Below are 20,255 nucleotides of genomic sequence, written 5' to 3' on the forward strand. Positions count from 1 at the left end.
TAAGTAGTTCTTGCAGCATATCAGATCCCAGATCAGTGCCCTCTTTGTTTAAAATTAGTCTGGAGGTCTCCTCTCTACTTAGAGTTACTACAAAGCCTTTCCCAAATCCTGGTCCCAAAGTAATTGCAACATTTTCTAGTAGATGGTCTGCCACTGAGACATGATGGTTAAGAGGTTTTGGTCCTGATGCTGCTAGGTCTTGTGATCTGGGGCAGAGCAGGGGTAAATTCCTCCTAGGTTTAGGGTCAGGATTGAATGAGTTGTTATATGTAAAGCCTTTATTAAGCATAAGGTACATAGTAAACACGTGGTAATTGTTGGCTGTTCTCATTGCCCATATAGCTGACCCCCTTCACTCAGCAAACACTGACTTTTACCTATTATGCTCTGGAAGTATAAGGATAATAAGACATAGAACCTGTCTTGAGCTGACTTCTGACGTGCATGTGTTTGCTCAAAATGAAGTACTTGCTTCCTCATCTTTCCATCTCTCTGAACCTTACCTGTAGCCCAGTCTGCTTTCTTCCATGCCAGCTCGCCATGCAGGAGAAGGGACAGCCTTTCACATCTTCACTCATTGTGTTTAACAGTGATTCAGCACCTACCACGTGCCTACATTGTGGTTAAAAACTGAAATGCAAAGATAGTATGTGAGACAGTCAGTGTCTCTGAGAAGCTCATAGGCTCTAGGAAAGAAAATAAAGAGCTCCAGGGTTTTAAAAGACTCCTTTGGCTTCTTTGTGGACTGGCTTGATTTTACTTTGCATTTTCTCTGTTAATAAGGATCATTAATCTCCATCCTCTCTTCTCAAGGGTGCAAAATGTGAGGGACCAGCAAAAGAGCCCTTCTTTCTTTTTTTTTTTTTTTTTTTTTGCTTTTTTTTTTTCTTTTTAGGGCCACACCCTCAGCATATAGAGGTTCTCAGGCTAGAGGTCCAATTATAGCTGTAGCTGCCGGCCTACACCACAAGCCATAGCAACAGGGGATCCGAGCCACATCTGCGACCTACGCCACAGCTCACGGCAACGCTGGATCCTTAGTCCACTGAGCAAGGCCAGGGATCGAACCTACATCTTCATGGATCCTAGTCAGGTTCATTAACCCCTGAGCCACGAAGGGAACTCTGGGCTCTTATTTCTCTTTGTCGAACCCCAGGAATGGCATCACACTGCCTCCCTCTGCCCTGTGGATGGCTCTTACAAAGTCAGAGATATTTCCTTTCCCAGGATTGAGGAAAAACCAGAGGAGCTGAGAAAGCCCTGGCCATGTATGCTTAGGTAGAACCGTGTTAGTAAAAGTAATATAGTGCAGAGATCCAGCAGACACTGGCGCCCCCAGATTTGCACCCCTGCTTCCTGGGGAGTTCTCCCCTCAGTTCCTTGAGCACCTTTGGGACTGGCACATCTAAAGAATTCCTCGCACAGAAGAGGAAATGTTAGCAGTCGTCTTTCTTCCTCACACATATTCTTTCTTTAAAAATAATAATTTCTTTCTTTGAGAACTTAGGGATCCCTCCTTGCTTTTATTACCATTACAGGTTTCACTTGGTTTGTTCATAATAAGTATATTAAGTCTGATCTTATTTTTAAAGTCTGTCCTGGCGCACAGAATTTAAATTAATACCTTGCTGAATGGTGAATGGATGTGGAGGCTTCTTTTAAAGGAGCTCTAAGCATTTGTTGCCCCAACAGGATCTGCGCATAATGCTGAGCTTGAGAAAGATGATTTTCTCAACAGAAATAATTTATAATTGCTAGAGGTAATATGAAATTATTAATTTTTCTTGAAGCATATTTTTTGTCAATGTTTGCCAGAGATATATGACTTGAAATTAATGATGCCCTCCTTTGTGAAGATTTTTATTTCATTTCATGTATTTTGTTGACCCCTGAGAGAATATCTAACCTAGAGAGGAGAAAATATAAAGCAGCACTGAGACCCGTGCAATGCTGCCAATAAATTAGAGTTACTTGCCATCTGCTGTTCTCCCTAACACTGCATTAGTACTGGCATCCCTAGTGCTACAGTCTCTGTTTTGAGCATCCTTGGTTTCATTTGTAGAAGCTTGTCTATTAAAATTTCATATACAATTCATTTGGTTTTAGAAAAATGTACTGGCTCATTTAAGTATACTGGAAGGAAAGTTTGCATTTAAAGTAATGTGTTTCCGGAGCTCCTGTTGTGGCTCAGCTGTAACGAACCTGACTAGGTCCATGAGGATGTGAGTTCGATCCCCGGCCTTACTCAGAGGGTTAGGAACCCTACGTGGCCGTGAGCTGTGGTGTAGGTTGCAGACGTGGCTCAGATCCCAAGTTGCCATGGATGTGATGTAGGCTGGCAGCTGTAGCTCCGATTTGACCCCTAGCCTGGAAACTTCCATATGCCATGAGTGCGGCCTTAAAAAAAAAAATCATAAATAAATAAATAAATAATAAAGTTACGCGTTTCATAGTTCAAAGAAGATAGTGTTGTTCTATCATCAGTGTATGTGCTTGCTTTTTTTTTTTTTTTAACTTCCCCAAAGTAAAGATATTTGGAACAGCTCTCTTGGCAGGTTCTTCTGGTAAGTCTCAGAAGGCAATATACATGCGTATGTAACTAACAAAGGTCAGTGGTTCAGACTGTGGCTATAAAGCAGGAAAAAAAAAATGGAATGGCACTTTCCTTCCCCTCCCCATGGTGATCATACTCATCATAGTAAGAATCTGAAGTTGCCTCTCATTAAGGTTGTTGAGTTGGAAGAGCAGCATCTACCAGGCAAGAGTTTCTCCGAGCATTCTGAAAATTCTGTTGATGGAAGCTGCAGCCGCTTTAAAATTGTCACCGTATTGTTATGTTGTACAGTTTCCAGTGTACTTTTCACATAAACCGGTAGTGCCTGGACCAGCTCCATTTACATTTTTTCCACACATCCCATAGATCCAAACTTCTTTTCTATTTGCGAGTCACTTTGTGTAAGCTCTGGGGATTCTTCTTGGCTCCTGGCAAAAGTCTTCCTTACTCTTTCCCCCTCCCCATTTTTCTGTACATAGTGCTCTTTTGTCTAAAGAGTTTGTTGGTTGAGTGACAGAGTGTGTGTGAGGAGGTAGAGGGGTGGATAATGAATAACAACTGTGGCTAAGTGTCCAGAGTTCTTGGCACTTTAAAAAGCTTCAGCTGTATGAAATTGGATACGGCCAATCTTTTTTCTTTACTGCTTTCCTAGTTGCTTTCTTTCTTAGAAGATCCTACATTATCTTTTATACTCACTCAGTTGGTACTAATAGTGTTGGGTTTCTTCCTAATTCCTTTCTCCCCCTCTAAAATAGACCTAGGGCTTCACTGAGGACCTGAAGATATAGTTAGGGTAGCATGACAGATAAAAACTAGTTAATACTTTAGGCTTATCCCCCAAAATTAAAACGTTTGATACATCTGGGACTTTTTAAAGCTGTCCTCTGCTCTATATAGTGAAGGGCAAAATGGAATCACTCCATAACAGGGTTCCTAAGAGATCCCAAACTCAATTAAAATTGATTTAAGTTCCAGGGAGCTCTCCAGATTATACTCTACAAATACTAATACGGTAATATTAGTTACAGCCATAAATTATCTCATTGGATCTCCTATCTCCTTTCCTCAATATAGATCTTAGGCTGTGATACACTGTCTCTTGAACCAACAAAGTATAAATTTCACTGCTCCTAATTTCCAGTGTGTGAGGTGAGACTGGTGAAGACATAGGCTCGAATGGCTCTGTTGAGGAATGCCAACGCAGACGAGAGGTGGACTGGCCTGTAGTGGGGCTGGCTTTTTCTCATTAATGTCCTCTTTCCCCTCTAGAACTCATTGCAGCATCATGTACCTCTTATGTTTCAGCTACATGTATCTTATTCCAGCCTCCTTATCCTTCTGTTGAGTTATATATGCCCCTGACAAATGTTTTCTACCATCTGATTAAAAAAAAAAAAAAAAAAAAAAAGATGGAGTTCCTACTGTGGCGCAGCGGAAACGAATAGACAAGTAACCATGAGGTTGCAAGTTTGATCCTTGGCCTTGCTCATTGGGTTAAGGATCCTGCATTGCTGTGGCTGTGATGTAGGCTGGCAGCTGTAGCTCCAGTGAGATCCCTAGCCTGGGAACTTCATATGCCGAGGATGCAGCCCTAAAAAGCAAAAAAAAAAAAAAAAAAAAAAAAAATGAATTGTGTCCGTATTTGGCATACGAGAGGTGGTAAAGATAGGGAGTAGGAAATAGTACAGTACATGTAACTTTGGAAGGAGTTCTGTATAGTTTATTTAGGAAAAGTGGGGCAATTCATTTTTATTAAGGTATGTATTCTTTTAAATTTAGGAATAGAAGGACAGTCTGTGGAAGTTTCCAATGTTGTGGACATCCGTAAAGAACGTAACCATGAGATTGCGATGAGAATTTCTTCTAGCATAAACAGCCAAAACAGATTTTATACTGACCTCAATGGATACCAGGTAATTTTCCGTTAAAATGTTTAAGGAGTGGGTGTAGTAGGTAACGTTAATATATGAAAAAGGCCAGTTAATTTTGGAGCCTTTGAAAAAATATGCTTAAGGTAACAAATTATTTCTAAAATAAAAGTAAATTTTAGCAAATGCTTGGGAGTTCCCTTGTGACACATCTGGTTAAGGATCTGGTGTTGTCACTGCAGCTGCCCAGGTCACTGCTGTGGTGCAGATTCGATCCCTAGCCCAGGAATTTCACATGCCACGGGTACAGCCAAAAACAAAAACAAAAAACACCTGAAAGTTAGGTGTTCAACCAGATTTCCAAGGTTAGAACAAATATTCACAAGATGATTTTAAAGAACATCTGTCTGTAAGGATTTTTTTTTTTCCCCAAAGGAAGACTTGGTGATCAATATGCATGTTAAATACCTTGATCCCAAAATATATGTGAATTTATCTAATTAAAAGGAAATATTTATTAAGAATTGATGCACTATATTCTTTTTCCTCATAAGAAATTGATCAATTCATATTTAGTTTATTCCATGTATATTTTAAATGTATGATTTAATAATGGCTCTTTTAAATTTCAGAAAAGCTCTTCTCTACTGATGTATGCATTTGTGTACATTTATACATGCACATGGTTGTGTACATAGATAGAGATATACAAATAAAAACATTTATCTATTTAGACATATGAGTAGGTATGTATTTCGTCAAGATTTTCTTTTAATAGCTTGAAATAGTTATGGGAAAATTGATTCATAAGAAATTTTCAGATTGCCATTTCTCTAATTTACTAGAGCTCCTTTGATTGTTACTGAAATCTCTGGATTCAGAGTATATATGAATAGCAACATATCTTTGAAATAATACTATTAAAAACATGGTGGTGTTTTTGAGACATTAGCGTCTTAGAAATTTCTGGCTATGAATAGAAATAATTTCACAAATGCTGTTACTTTGATTTTCAACTGGGATGAGTGGAAGGGATTGTGTTGATTTTCTCTTCTACAATTTCCTGCAAAAGTTAAATTTAAACCTTCGCAAAGCATAAAAATTGCAGCATACATTTTGAATTAACATGTTAATTCTACTACAGCTGTTTGGTTTTCAGATGAAGCCCTGGCTTTATGGTGATTCATTTTCCTTGTGTACAAAAGCAAGGCTTTTCTTAAAATCTTACAGAAGCAATAATTTGTGTGTGTGGGTGTATACATGAATGAAAAAAACTTAGTAGAAGCGAATAAAAATGTGAATTTTCTTTGCAAAGATCAAGCATTTGAATAAATAGGAAAATATTATTTTTAAGTCTACAAACTAAATATTTCTTCTTTTTAAAAATAAGCCATTTTTTTAATTGTTATTTCCCCAATACAATTTTTTTTTCTACTGTACAGCATGGGTAACCCAGTTACACATACACGTACACATTCTGTTTTCGTACATTATCATACCTTGGAAAGAGTAGTTCCTTGGGCCAAACTAGAAATCTAGACCTACAGGTGGGAAGTGAAGGTAACAGTTGTGACAATTTTAAATGTCCTTTTTTTAAGTATACGACTTCCTTGGAGAAGGAAGATCAGGATTGGAAAGGATAAGTTTCTTTCAAGCTAGCTTTTCTGTGTCCCTTTTTTTTTTTTTTTTAATATTTTCCAGTTGTTTTTTTCACTAGTTTATTAATTTCCTAAGGCTATGATATGAATTATCATAAACTGGGTTTCTTAAAACAACAGAAATTTACTTTCTCATTGTCTGGATACTAGGCCTCCAAAATCAAGGTGTGGGCAGGCTCCCCTCCCTCCATCAGCCCTGGGAAAGTGTAACCTTACTCTTCTAGCCTCTGGTGGTTGCAGGTGGTCCTTGGCACTCCTTGCCTTGCAGACATATCACTCCCATCTCTGCCTCTGCTGCAGCATGGTCTTCTCCTTTATGCCTCTGTGTGTGCTCTCTGTGTCCAATTCTCCATTTCTTGTAAGGACACCATTCTTTAGATTAGAGCCCGCCCTAATCTGGTATAACTGATGATATCTGCAGAGACCATATGTCGAAATAAAATCACATTCATGGGTTCTGGGTGAACATGAATTTGGGGGGGAATGCTATGCCGAACCATTAAGTTCAACAGCAGACTGCAGGGTTGTTACGCAGATTAAAAATCTTACTTATGAACTACCCAATACTGTGCCTGGCGTTCATGGGTCCTCAGTACAAGTTAACTCTTATGTGTGCCTTGCACTTCTCCTTTTTTGGGTTTCATGTCAGACTTCCATGAATGTAAAAGAAGAGATGGCCCATTTTTGTGGGGTGTGAGTAAGATTTCTGATAACAGACTCTGATATCTCCTCCTGAGGTTGGAGTGAGTCTCCTGGACCCAGACTAGCTTAGTGCATTGTTGGTCTCGCTCAAAAAATAAAGTTAGAGTCATCTTACATGCATTCAGATACTCGACCAAGAAAATTGGAATTTGGAACTATCTACATTGAACTAAACAAGAAGAGTAAGCATTGAATAGCTTTTGAATATAAATAAGCATTTAATTATTATAATGTAATATGTTAGAGGATTTGATGGGAGATCTTTGGTATTTAAGAATTACAAGAGATATTTCTTGAAAAGGGACAGCTATTATGCTTAGCATTCATTACAAAAGCAGTATGTTAGATTTAGATGAGAAATGAATACTTAATACCTTTGTAATTTATTTTATGCAAATATTGGAGAACTGGAAGACTTTTGTTAAGGATTTTTGTGCTGAATTTAAATAGTAATGCCTGTTTAAAAAATCTGGACAAGTTCTACCTTTCTCACTTAAACATTGTTTTCCAAGATGCTCAGGATTTTTCTTAATATTGTTTTGAAGAATGTTTTAGTTTTTAAGCTAGCTGTTTCACTGAACAAGAAAGGTGCTTTTTTTCTCTGAAAGAAAAGCCATCTGTAGTCAATACTAATTTTTTTAAGTACATGTGTAAATATCACTTGATTTTTTTTTTTTTCCTAATGAGGATTGTTTGGTCTTACAGATTCAACCCAGAATGACAATGAGCAAATTGCCTCTTCAAGCAAATGTTTATCCGATGACTACAATGGCATATATCCAGGATGCCCAGTATCGCCTGACCCTGCTCGCTGCTCAGTCCTTAGGTGTTTCAAGTTTGAAAAGTGGTGTGTATTGTTTAGATTATTTTTTGCCCTTAGAAGTTTCAGTTTCAAGCGTATAATCTTTCTGTGGGTCATATGTATTAAATTATCATCTCCAGTCACAAGCTTTCTTCTTTTAAGAACTAAACTGTTAGTTAATTTTGAGCTTTGTGAGGCCAGCAGAAAATAATAAATTTCCTCAATCTTCAAAGGAAGATTGAAGGACCTAAAACTACCTGAAACTGATTATTTTTAAAGATAATTTCCGTCTTCTGATAGCCCATTGTTTTGCCAAAGTCTCTGTTATTGTTGTGACTGAATAGATAGCGAAATTCTGACTCAGATTAAAATAAGTTTAGATAATTTAGAATTTAGATAGCTTAACCAAGTTTGCAAAGGTGGAATGTTACAGTTCAGCCTTAGGTCCTTCTCTGAATCACATCCTTCTAGGACACTGCTACCTGAAAAAAGAAAGGCAGTACAGACAGTACAGGTGGGGATAACGAGGTGACAGACAGGACTTTAAAGATTCCAAAAAAGAGAATGAAGTGGAGAGAAGGGGAAAATAGACAGTAGACACTGACTTTTGTAAAACTTTCTATTGGGAGATTTTTGTCCTTCGTAATACATGTTCTTTTTTTTTTTTTTTTTTTTTTTTGTCTTTTGTCTTTTTAGGGCCACACCCACGGCATATGAAAGTTCCCCGGCTAGGGGTTTAATCGAAGCTGTTGCCTCCAGCCTACACCACAGCCACAGAAACGCGGGATCCAAGCCACTTCTTCAACCTACACCACAGCTCATAGCAACGCCGGATTCTTAACCCACTGAGCGAGGCCAGGGATCGAACCCACAACCTCATGGTTCCTAGTCGGATTCATTTCCACTGCACCACAACAGGAACTCCATAATACATATTCTTAATTATCATTTACGTGTCAGTTGTTCTTCTCTCATTACCTACTAAGAGTTGCTAAGACAAGTGTGTTAAGGAGCCAGGCAGATAATAAATGTGTGTGGATGCCTGGTATATTCATTTTGTATTAGGCATGTACATACATTCTGAACTTCCACACACAGAAAACCTTACTACATCTCATGTTTCTTTGTGGCCTTCGCTAAGCAAAATCAGGAGGTCATACCAGACATGAGTACACTTATAAAAATAATAACAGCCTCACCTGGGGATCCAGCAGGGGTACTGGGATTTGAACACATTGCAAAGCACATCCCCCATGTACAGTAGAGTGGCCACTGCTTAGTGTGAGTTCATTGTAGCTTTGGAGACAGGGACCCAGTACTGCCAAAATCTTCTGTTTTTGAAGAGAAGCCCAGAAGTCTAGAATTTTACATGAAGTTGCCCATTCTGTCACTGTTGACATAATTTTTTCTTAAATCAAGACATAAAACTGCCTTGTGTCAGAGGTGACTCCTGAGCTACCCATTTTTAAACCCTGCCTTAAATTCTCAAAACTGGGCTCTCACTGGTGGACTAGACCATAGGATTCAAGCAGCTATGAACCAAACAGTGTTGTCTCACTTCCCTAATAAAAGACACTGATATCAATGCCCAGATACCCTGGTATTGGCAGAGCTTTGGACCTAAAAACAGTTTGGGTACAGGCCAGGAGACAGTAGTGTCACATAGTGTGTAGACGAATGTTTGGAGGCAGAGAAGAGTTGAAATGGCCAAAAGATTGAAATACTCATTTGATGACGTGAGCGAGCTGTAGCTGGGCGTGAGGACAGTTTCCCCCAGTGCCTTAGGAACATGTTCTAAACGGTTGTCTTGTAAAGCATGAAGCGAGTAAAAATGAAAATTCTAGCCATCGCTGGTAGTTTTATGTTCTGGATCCCTAAACTGAGAAGAAAAACCTAAGCAGAGTAGGTTTGACCATGTAAGTGCAATAGTTACTAAAATCTTTTATGTGTTGCCCTTTTTATGCCAAATGATTGCTCAATATAATGGCAAATATGAATGAATGGGTGGATGAATACATATATTTAAGCACATATAATTTTAGATTTGATATAATCTTTTTTCTTTTTTTCCTTTTTTTATTAAAGTATAGTTGATTTACAGTGTTGTGTCAATTTCTGCTGATATATATGTATGTATATATATGTATATGTATGTATACATATGATATACACGTATATGTATATATATATATATTCTTCATCTCATGTTACCTTCTGTTATGCTCTATCCCAAGAGATAGAATATAGTTCCTTGTTCCGTACATTATTGTTTATCCATTCAAAATGCAATAGTTTGCATTCTACTAATCCCAAACTCCCAGTCCATCTCATTCCCTCCTTCTCCCCCTTGGCAACCACAAGGCTGCTCTTCATGTCCGTGAATCTCTTTCTGTTTTGTAGATAGGTTCGTCTGTGTCATCTAAAACAGTATATTGAAGTTCCCGTTGTGGCTCAGTGGCTAACGAATCTGACTAGGAGCTGTGAGGTTGAGGGTTCGATCCCCGGCCTCACTCAGTGGGTTAAGTATCTGGCGTTGCCGTGAGCTGTGATGTAGGTTGCAGACGCGGCAGCTCGGATCCTGAGTTGCTGTGGCTCTGGCGTAGACCAGTGGCTGTAGCTCCATTTAGTCCCCTAGCCTGTGAACCTCCATATGCAGTGGGAGCAGCCCTAGAAAAGGCAAAAAGACAAAAAATAAAATAAAATATGGTATAATCTTAAACGTATAAATATGTCCCTGGGTGTTTTTTTTTTTTTTTTTTCAGTTTCTTTTAGTGTGTAATTTTGTAACCTAAACATTAGCTTTTACAGCTTAAAGGAGAGGAGTTGTAGAATTATTGCACAGCAAACAAAGGAACCAAGTCTGACAACTTTTTGAGCTGTAGGAGGGAGGACAGTAGGGATGTTTCTAACCTAGTGTCAGGGAGGTCAGGGGGGTCATGCTCTCTCCAAATCTTAGGGCTTCATGTATCACCACTCATCAAATAACCTAAAATTTTACTTCAGATCCTTTTTAGATCCTTTCCTTCTGTATTTGCCTTATTACTCCATGTGCAATATACCTTTTTTTAAGGAACCTCATAACAGTTTAAAATGTCAAAGGCTGCCACTAAAAGTTTTGGAGGCTTTAATTTACCCTTTCTTTTTTTTTTAATTTTTTATTGTAGTTGATTTACATGCTCTGTCAATATCTGCTTCACAGCAGTGACCCAGGTGTATATACATACACACTTGTGTGTGTGTGCGTATACATCATAACATATATATATATATATATATTCTTTTTTTCACATTATCCTCCATCACAGGGAACTATATTTAATCACCTGTGATGGAACATGATGGAGGATAATTTACCCTTTTGATTCATTTTTTAAGTTTCACTTTAATTTTGAACTCCTGTCCCATTTTTAAATTTCTTCTTTAATTAGACACTGGTGAAGAAAAGGAGAAAGACAGTCCTGTTTTATGAATTTGTACTAGCTGCTTTGAGCTATTATCAAGAGGAAGCCCGTAGTGTGTATATGCCAATCCCAAACCCCAGTCATCCCTCCCCCTGCCCCCACCTGTCTCCTTTGGTAATCATAAGTTTGTTTTCAAAGTGTGGGAGTCAATTTCTGTTTTGCAAATAAGTTCATTTGTATACATTTTAAGATTCTATATATAAGTGATATCATATGATGTTTGTCTTTCACTAACTTCACTTAGTATGATAATCTCTGGGTTCACTCTGGTATATAGAATGACTGGCCAACAGGGACCTGCTGTATAGCACAGGGAACTCTACCCAATATTCTGTGATAATCTACCTGCGAAAAGAATCCGTAAAAGAATGGATGTGTGTACATGTGTAACTGAATCACCTGGTTGTACAGCAGAAATTATCACAATATTGAAAATCAACTATACTTCAATAAAACTTTAAAAAAATGAAAGAAAAAAACAAAAGCCTATGCATGGTACTGTTGTTGTATAGATCTGTCACCCTGACTGGAGGAGAAACTTATGTTGAGATCCTGCCTTATATTTAACTGATTCTTAGTGACTAAGCCTGGCCTGTTTGATTGTTTGGTAGGTCAGATTGAAGTTATCATGGATCGAAGACTCATGCAAGATGATAATCGTGGCCTTGAGCAAGGTGTCCACGATAACAAGATTACAGCTAATTTATTTCGAATACTGCTAGAAAAAAGAAGTGTCGTGAACATGGTAGGACAAAAAAACTCTCATGTTCTGATATTTCTTGCTCTTTGTCATCCAAAATTATGGCTTTGTACTTTCTTTATTTTTTGCACTTTTCAGTACTGAGATATCTTTATAATAGTCTTAGCCTGTAATCACAAGAAAGAGAACTTCACGTACATTTATCATGTAAGATTTGCATTTATGCCATGTTATGTTTTATTTCTGCTTCTTATGTAGATATAAAATAATGTTAAGGAATCAGTTTAGGTGAAATCCTCTGAATTATTTTGGAAGAAATAGGAGTTGATTTTAAAGAATAGAGCTTAGTCACATACTTAGGAGATTAAGTTTGCTTAGTAAAATTTACTGGAAACCTTAGAGTACTCATTTTTGTCTTAGATTCATCTGTTCAAAGTGGATTTCTTGTCTGTCGTCTTGTTCCGTTTTCATTCCTCAAAGCAAAAATCCAGCATTCCATGTTAATAGTCTGGCAAAAGTGAGAACCCACCTGATAGTGTTCTTCAGACAGTGAAAAAGTTACCCTCAGAGCCTTCTATATACTGTTTGACTACCCACTTCAGATGGTCCTTGACCTGCCCCCTTTTCTCCTACTCTGCTGTCCTTCTTTCTGCACTGACCATTTCAAATCTTTTCTGTTCTTTTCAGCAGTGGCCTTGCCATCTACTTTGTAGAGAGAACAGCTCTTTGATGGGACTCTCTCTTCTGGATGCCAGGCATCTGTTCCTCTCTCCTTCTTCCCTCATGTTACAGAGGGGATGTTTCCCTTCCTTTCATCATAGGCCAGTCCCTCCACTTGTCCCTGGCACCAACCCCAGACTCCCTCCAGAGGATAAGTGGTATTAGCCACCCTTCCACCTTCCCTGCCTCTGCCCCTTTCTCTTGGCTTTTAAACACTCTTCATTTTCTTCCATTAAAAATGAAAACAAAAAAGCAGCTGTCACTCATGCTTGCATTTTCATTTGCCCTCCACTGCTATCCCATCTTCTCTACTCCACTGAGCCAGAGTTGACGAGCTGAGTTTGTATCTTCACCTCCGTCTCACACTCAGTTCCTTTCAGTCGGGATTTAGGTTCCAAGATACGCTCTTGCCAGTGTCACTAGATCCAGTGGATGTTTTCAATCATCATCTTACTTCCCCGTTCAGCAGCATTTGACACTGACCATTGTCATGTCTTAAAATACTGCCCAGCCAGGGCTTCCATGCTGTCTGCTTGCTTGGTTTTCCTCCTACCTCTAGGGCAGTTTGCTCTGCTAGCTCTTTATTCGGCCATTAAATACTAGAGCCCCCAAGGCTCAACCCCAGGCCTTTTCCTTTTCTCCTTTTATTCTTCCTCTGCATCAGAAGGAACTCACAAATACATTTCCCTCCTACCCCCAGCTTTGGTCTCACCTCTTAGCTCCAGATCCATCTATGTAGTTGTTTCCTGGCATTTCTTCCTCCATTTCTAAGGGCATCTCAGCTTGATATATCCAAAGTCACTCTCATGATCTCCCTTCCCCCACACCTGGCCCTTCTCCAGTGCCCCCCCTCCCGCCTTGATAACTGGCACCACCTTCCATCCAGTGGCAGACACCTAGAGGTCATCTCTGATAAACGTTTCTCCCTTACTTGCTTCACCAGTCATCACCAATGCTTGGCTATCTCATTGCTTAAATATTTCAAATCTATCAACTTGCTTACATCACCAGTTCTAATCTGAACTAGCATCATATGTTTCTTGGAGGTAGCCTATACACATCCACTCCACCCTCTCCTTTCTGCCCTAACTGTTCTTAACTTAGTAAGCAGTGGGTTTTGTTTTTTCAAAACCAAATCTGGGAGTTCCCGTCGTGGCGCAGTGGTTAACGAATCCGACTAGGAACCATGAGGTCGCGGGTTCGGTCCCTGCCCTTGTTCAGTGCTCAGTGCCGTGAGCTGTGGTGCAGGTTGCAGACACAGCTCGGATCCCGCGTTGCTGTGCCCTGGTGTAGGCCGGTGGCTACAGCTCCGATTGGACCCCTAGCCTGGGAACCTCCATATGCCGTGGGAGCGGCCCAAGAAATAGCTAAAAAGACAAAAAAAAAAAAAAAAAAAAAAAACAAATCTGACCTCACTGTGCTCTGTTTAACCCCTCTCCATCTTCTCATCATTCTCAGTATAAAAGCTAGATCCTGGGAACTTCCATCATGGCACAGCGTGAATGAATCCAACTAGGAACCATGAGGTTGTGGGTTCAATCCTTGGCCTTGCTCAGTGGGTTAAGGATCTGGCATTGCCATGAGCTGTGGTGTAGGTCGCAAATGCAGCTCAGATCTGGCGTTGCTGTGACTGTGGCGAAGGCTGGCAGCTACAGCTCCAATTGGACCCCTAGCCTGGGAACCTCCATATGCCATGGGTGCAGCCCTAAAAAGTCAAAAGACAAAAAAAAAAAAAAAAAAAAAGCCAGATCCTTAGCACAGCCTGCAAAGCTCCTTCCTCATAGCATGGGCCCCGCCCATTCCCATTCCTTATCCAGCAGAGCTCTCCCTGTTTCTGCTCTGGGCCAGCTTATTTCCTTTCCATCATAAGCCCCCCACATGCTATCCTCACAGCATCTTTGCACATACCTTTTCAGTCTCTCTGCCCAGGGACTCTCAGTCAGAGCCCACTTCATCAACTGCATCAGTCTGACCAGGTCACATCCCCTCCTGTGCTCCCCCAGAACCAGGCATCTCTCCTTCGTGTGTGTGTGATTATGTGATCAATTGTCTTTCTCCTCCTTTGGACCATATACTCCCTGGGAGTAAGGGCTGTGTCTCTGTCTGCTTCTAGTATGTTCCTAGCAGAACAAATACACAGTGTATGTTGTATCAATGAATACACACATGCACAAATGAATGAACTGTGATAGTACATTGCACACTGTATTTACCACAGTTACTGCTCACTGCCTTGTCACCAGATGCATGTTCTATAACCCCTATTAGGTTCTAGGGACTTGTCTATTTCATTTTCATGTGCTCCACAGGGCCTCCTGGCCTGTGGTAGACATTCTGTAAATAAAATACTAGTTGATTGAATGAAATAGCAGTAGCTAATTAAGGCAAAGAATTCATCCAGTGTTTAGACTCTTTTAGGAAAAAGATTTTTAATACCCATTTTAGATGTCAAGATTTATACCAGTTCTTGGGACTCATGGTTTAAATCAATTACTGACAAGATAGCTTAGCTTTAGGACTAAAACTGCATACAAAACTTATTGTCTGAGTGCTGACAGTTACTATCTTTTACTCCTCCTGAAATGTTTCTGGCTTTTATGATTTTTCTCTCTATATAGACACTAATTTACAAGACTTCTCTTAACTATGGCAATAAGAATTTTCATGTCAGATCTATAAAGCTTTCACTTAGAAGTTAAATAATGTGTTTATTCTCATTCAAAACTCTTTGGATAGTAATTGATTTAAATTTGACTCAGAGTTTTTTAATCTTGGGTTGGTTTAATTTTTTTTTGCTCAGCTATAGATTCTTGAGCTTCAATCAATAGTTTCTTTTTAAAAAATGAACTAGAGAAGAAAAAATAAGTTTTAATTTTTAGTGAAATTGATTAAAAAGACATTTGACTAATAAGTGTTACATATTATATATCACTTAAATTTTCTAGAAATTATTTTTATTTTCAGGTCAGGCTAATGACTAAAAATATCAATGGTAGAAACTGAGATGAGGAAACACTCCCTGGAAAGGAAGGCATTTTAGTAGGAACCCTTGAGCCTGCTCAAGCCCGACGGGAATAATCCAGGATAACTGAATGGAAATGCATCCTGTTTTCAAGCATTGTGCAGAGGGGCAGTGAGAACAAGACTGGAATGATAAATATTTGCTGGAAGTCTAGATTCCCAGTAGAGGACTGTGGCTGTGGAGGTTGACTGTGGTCCACGGCAACAGTGCTCAGAGGGCAGCAGAAGTGGGAAATAGGAATTATCTCATCAGCAGTGACCTTTGAGGATTTATGACTTTGACCCTTGCTTCCTCCTGCCTTCCTGTTGTTGACTGCTGAAGTAAAGAGGTCGTTGAACTAGGAATGACAGCACAGTTAACAGTGTTCAAATGTTACGACTGTGTCGTTTTTCCTCTGGATACCAGTTCTTTACATATACAGAGAGGAAGTAGGGAGAGACCGGATGAACAACCCAAATGCTGACAGAGCTCAGGGAAGCGATGGCCTGAGGGAGGGTGATCAGGTTTAAGAGCAGAGGCTTAAATCAGGGGATCAGGGAGTCTGTGGTGAGCACAAGGATGGACACATACCCACTTCAGAGCCACAACTCGGCTCCACGTGATTGTTTCCATGTGGGAATGCGGGAGTCCAGTGTGACTTCAGTTTCCACTTTTGGGGGTAAAAAACCAGTTATCTATTTGGGGGAGTTTTTGTTATTATTGATGTTTTTGATGATTTTAATGTGAAATTGCTTGTTGTTGTTGTGTTTGTTTTTTTTTTTTTTTGAGAGGTAGCTGAAAAACCAATAACTTTTGAATACCATGCAAAACTACCAAAACATATCTAAATAGGCAAATTTGGCCCACATGTTGCCAGGTTTCAGCTCTGTGCTAGATTGTATTGATATCTAAATCTCTAAATCTCATAAGTCTATATATTTTCGTTCATTCTCTCACCTTCTCCCGCTTTTGTCTTTTTACCCTATCCTTTCCCCTACAGTAGTATTCTCCCTTATTTATATTGCATTGCTTGTTAACTTAATAATTTATAAATCATTTAATCATCAACAGACATCAAGTTCTCACCAGGTGTCAGGTCATCCTGAGTAAACAAAGGTGACTAAAAAAAATGATCTCTTACTATCTTAATAAGTTAGCAACATTTGATGTAGAAGAAATGGAAACTTTTGATGTTTAAGGATCAGATAACTCATGTGGGCTTAATGAAGGGCACCGAGGAGCCTGGTGGGAAGTTCTGACTTATAATATAAGGGCTGAAACCCAGTGGAGAAGACCTCAGCATGATGTGGTTTGGATTAGAAGGTACTTAGAAACGCTGGTTCAGTTCAAGCAGGCTGTGAGGAAAAAGCCAAACTTGTACAATGAGCAACCCTCCAACCTACAAGAAGCCAAACAATGTTTATAATAATATATTCATTACTATAAGGCTGAAGAATTCATTTATAGCTCAAACGTGTAAGATTTCCTATAGCAAATATGTTTTATAGTCTTTGGATTTATCGTCAGAGTTATAGTTAAAAGATTACCTTTCTAGGAGATTAGTCAAAATAGTGATGGTTGCACAGTTAAATATCATGTTGAGCTGCCTGTTGCTATAAATGTGTTAAAGTGTGTGAATGATACACTTTCCCTGAGACTCTGTCTCACCCAGCCTGGCCAGTGTCGATAGGTTACTGGCTCACAGAGCTCTTCTGGCACCAGACCACAACTCTTCCATTAAGTTCTCTTCCTTATCTTGCTTAGGAGACAATAAATATGGCACAGTTCTTGAGTGCTCAGGTGCTTTCATTCATGGCATAGTATCCTTTGACAAGACTTTAACATGTTTTTAAGTCTGCATCTTTTTTCCAGTCCAAAATTAGTTAAAGGGTGAGGCTCATACTTCTGATTCCAGAGGGAGCTCTGATTTATTTCCCTAAAAGATTGGGAGGATGTCTGGGGTGGCAGTTCCTAGCACAGGTCAGCAGAGCAGTGTGGGACTGACCATGTGACAGTTACCTGGGAGCTTTTAACTTTACCTTCCCAGGGTCCCACTTCTGGATACTCTGGTTCAGCAGATCTGGGCTTGGGTTCAGGGATCTGTGTTTTAGGAAAGCTTTCCAAGCCATTCTGATATATGGTCAATCTGGGGGAAGCACTGAGGGTCAGGAGAACTGAGTTGGGAAAATGGTAAATATGCCCATTAGTACCTCTAAGGTATAGATAATCTGCCCAGAAGTACCCTGCCTCTTCCCTGATGTGTCCAGGGATTCCTCTGTAGCACAAAACAATGCCAGAGAGCTTTTTCTGAATGTTCCTTGACCTAGAATGGACTTAATGCCTCCTGAATCTGATAAGGCAGGTGTTTTCCTTTCTGTAAGCATCTTTTATCTTTTATTAGTTAAAAGTGATTTTGTTGGCAATCCTGACCTAGATTATGAAGTCCTTTGATCTTTGAGTACATTTAAAGCATCTTGTTGAAAATGTTCTTGCTCTGTTCATGTTACTACAAGCTGCATTAAATTTCAATATTGTTGAAGAATATTATTGTGTATGCTTATTTACTCTTTCCTTTTAAAAAGGATATGGAATGGATACTTTTTTTAACAACTCTTTTCATACCCAATATTTTTTGTCAGTATCTTAATAGTGTAGTGTGCCTCTGTTGCCTTTAAAAAAAATTTTTTTTCTCTTTCTCTCCATGGTCTGAATTATAATGACATACAGTTTGCTGCTGGCACTCTTTGCTAACACCCTCACTTCAATGCTAATCTGACATTCTGAATTTTAAGCTCTGTATCTTCTATAAATTTTGTCTTCTCTCACAGATAAGTAGCCAAGCCTTTTATTTGAGCCCTCTGTTTTAAAAAGGATGCAAAATCAGAAGATATCAGTGAAAAAAGTCATTTCCAAAACTGAGATACAAAATTAAATTTTCTCCAGTCGTTGTTGGTGATCAGACATTTCTACGTGAATTATGCTTTCTTCTTAATGCTTTTCTGTGTCTGCTTTTACACCTTAGGTATTACTGGTTAAAGGTTCTACTTAGTCATTGATTTAATTAATTGTATATGTTATCTCCATATGTATATCCCCAGTCTTAGTAGACTTACTTAATATTTGAAAATGTGTGATAGCTATTCTTTCACACATGTACTAGTTCCTATTTTTAGAATAAAGTGAAGCAACTGATAATGATTTTACCAAATTTAAAGAAAGCAGATGATCAGGATATGCTACCTGTGTTATTTTCAGACCTTATGTATCCTGAGTTTTTTTTTTTAATCCTATTATTGGATATTATTTATAGAACACAGCTTTGGATCAATATGTAACAGTCTAATCAAGTGTATAAGTGAATCCATGAGAATATAATGGATAAAACCTGAGGAAAAGGGATAATATTTGATAATGTATGTGGTATTTGAATGTCCCAACCCATCGACTTTGAGAGTCCTGTGGTAGATTGAGACAGAATTTCCATAAAAGTTGTACCCTGTCCTAAAATGTTTGTGGAGAATGTCGTCAGGATGTTTAGTTTTAAAGCAATGGGAAAGACCTATTTCTACACATGAGCATTAAGTCGATATTGTTTTCTTGTATCGTTTAGAACTGCATGTGGTAATCCACTGTGCATTTTCTAAGACTTATTTATAAAATAGAATGAAACTAGAGTACGCATATATTTTTGTATTTCTTTCCTCCTTAAGCCCTGTCTGGTCATTCAATTAACATGATAAGAACTGTAAGCACATAACTCTTAAGCAATTTTGTTTTTCTTACTAGGAAGAAGAAAAGAAGTCGGTCAGTTATCCTTCCCTCCTTAGCCACATAACTTCTTCTTTCCTGAATCATCCTGTCTTTCCAATGACAGAAAAGGTCCCTGTGCCCACCCTTCAGCTGCTGGGTGAATTCTCTCCATTAATGTCATCTTTGCCATGTGACATTCATCTGGTTAATCTGAGGACTATACAGTCAAAGGTATATCTCAAAATATATCTATAAAAAATGACTTTTTATACTATACGTCGTATAGGGGGTGGGAAGAAAAAAGAAATGCTGTAGGTTTTACTGTGCTTTGAGGAGTAATTAAGAGGACATCCCCTTTAGGCAACATCATTATACTTTTCATTTGACTGTTGCTGTGTAGTTTAGAGCATGTCCGAAGACTAACTTATTTTATTCTCCGAAAAGTTTTGTATGGTGAGCAGGTCAGGGAATATCAGCTTCATTTTACAGACAAGGAAGCTGAAGCTGGCCTCAGGTCACATAATTAGTGGGTGAGAAAACCAGGCCTTAAGATCAGCTGTACTGGCAGTTTCCTTTTGTTTCTCCTTGTTAGCCAGTGTTTCACAGGAGTTAGAGAAATAGAAAGCATAATGTTTAATTATTTCTGTACCAGAGGCTTTGTACATTCATATCTTTTCTCCTAGAAATACAAATGTCCAAAAAAAAAAAAAAAAAAAAACTCAAATCTTTTCAGTAAGAAACCAACTCTTCAGGAGAAATATAAAGGTATATTAGAGGAAGAAGAGCCAAGGGAAGTTTTTATTAGGTGTGGATTTTTAATTACATTGAATTGCTTGAATTTACTTATTTGCCTGCTTTTAAAATCTGAGGCTACTTTGAAAAGAATAAAAGATTAGACATTTGTCTTCATTTTTATATGTTGCAGAGCTATGTTGATATTGTGAATTGACATACACTTAGTTGGAAGTAGTAAGTGGTTATGGATTCTATGGGAAGTATCTTTTAATAAACAGTCTAAGTGTGAAAAGAAGATAGAGTG

At 38.7% G+C, this 20,255-nt stretch overlaps 1 protein-coding gene across 1 annotated transcript in view; it reads left to right on the forward strand.

Moving 5' to 3' along the window:
* Positions 1-20,255, forward strand: part of MAN2A1 (mannosidase alpha class 2A member 1) — a 177,348-nt gene that overhangs the window by 143,676 nt on the left and 13,417 nt on the right. The window contains exons 17-20 of the mRNA XM_003123823.6: positions 4,334-4,467; positions 7,488-7,629; positions 11,657-11,790; positions 19,253-19,447. Of these exons, the coding sequence (XP_003123871.4) occupies positions 4,334-4,467; positions 7,488-7,629; positions 11,657-11,790; positions 19,253-19,447 (605 nt within the window). The remainder of the gene's footprint in view (positions 1-4,333; positions 4,468-7,487; positions 7,630-11,656; positions 11,791-19,252; positions 19,448-20,255) is intronic.

Source organism: Sus scrofa, chromosome 2, assembly GCF_000003025.6.
Source record: "Sus scrofa isolate TJ Tabasco breed Duroc chromosome 2, Sscrofa11.1, whole genome shotgun sequence".
NCBI classification, from domain to species: Eukaryota; Metazoa; Chordata; class Mammalia; order Artiodactyla; family Suidae; genus Sus; species Sus scrofa.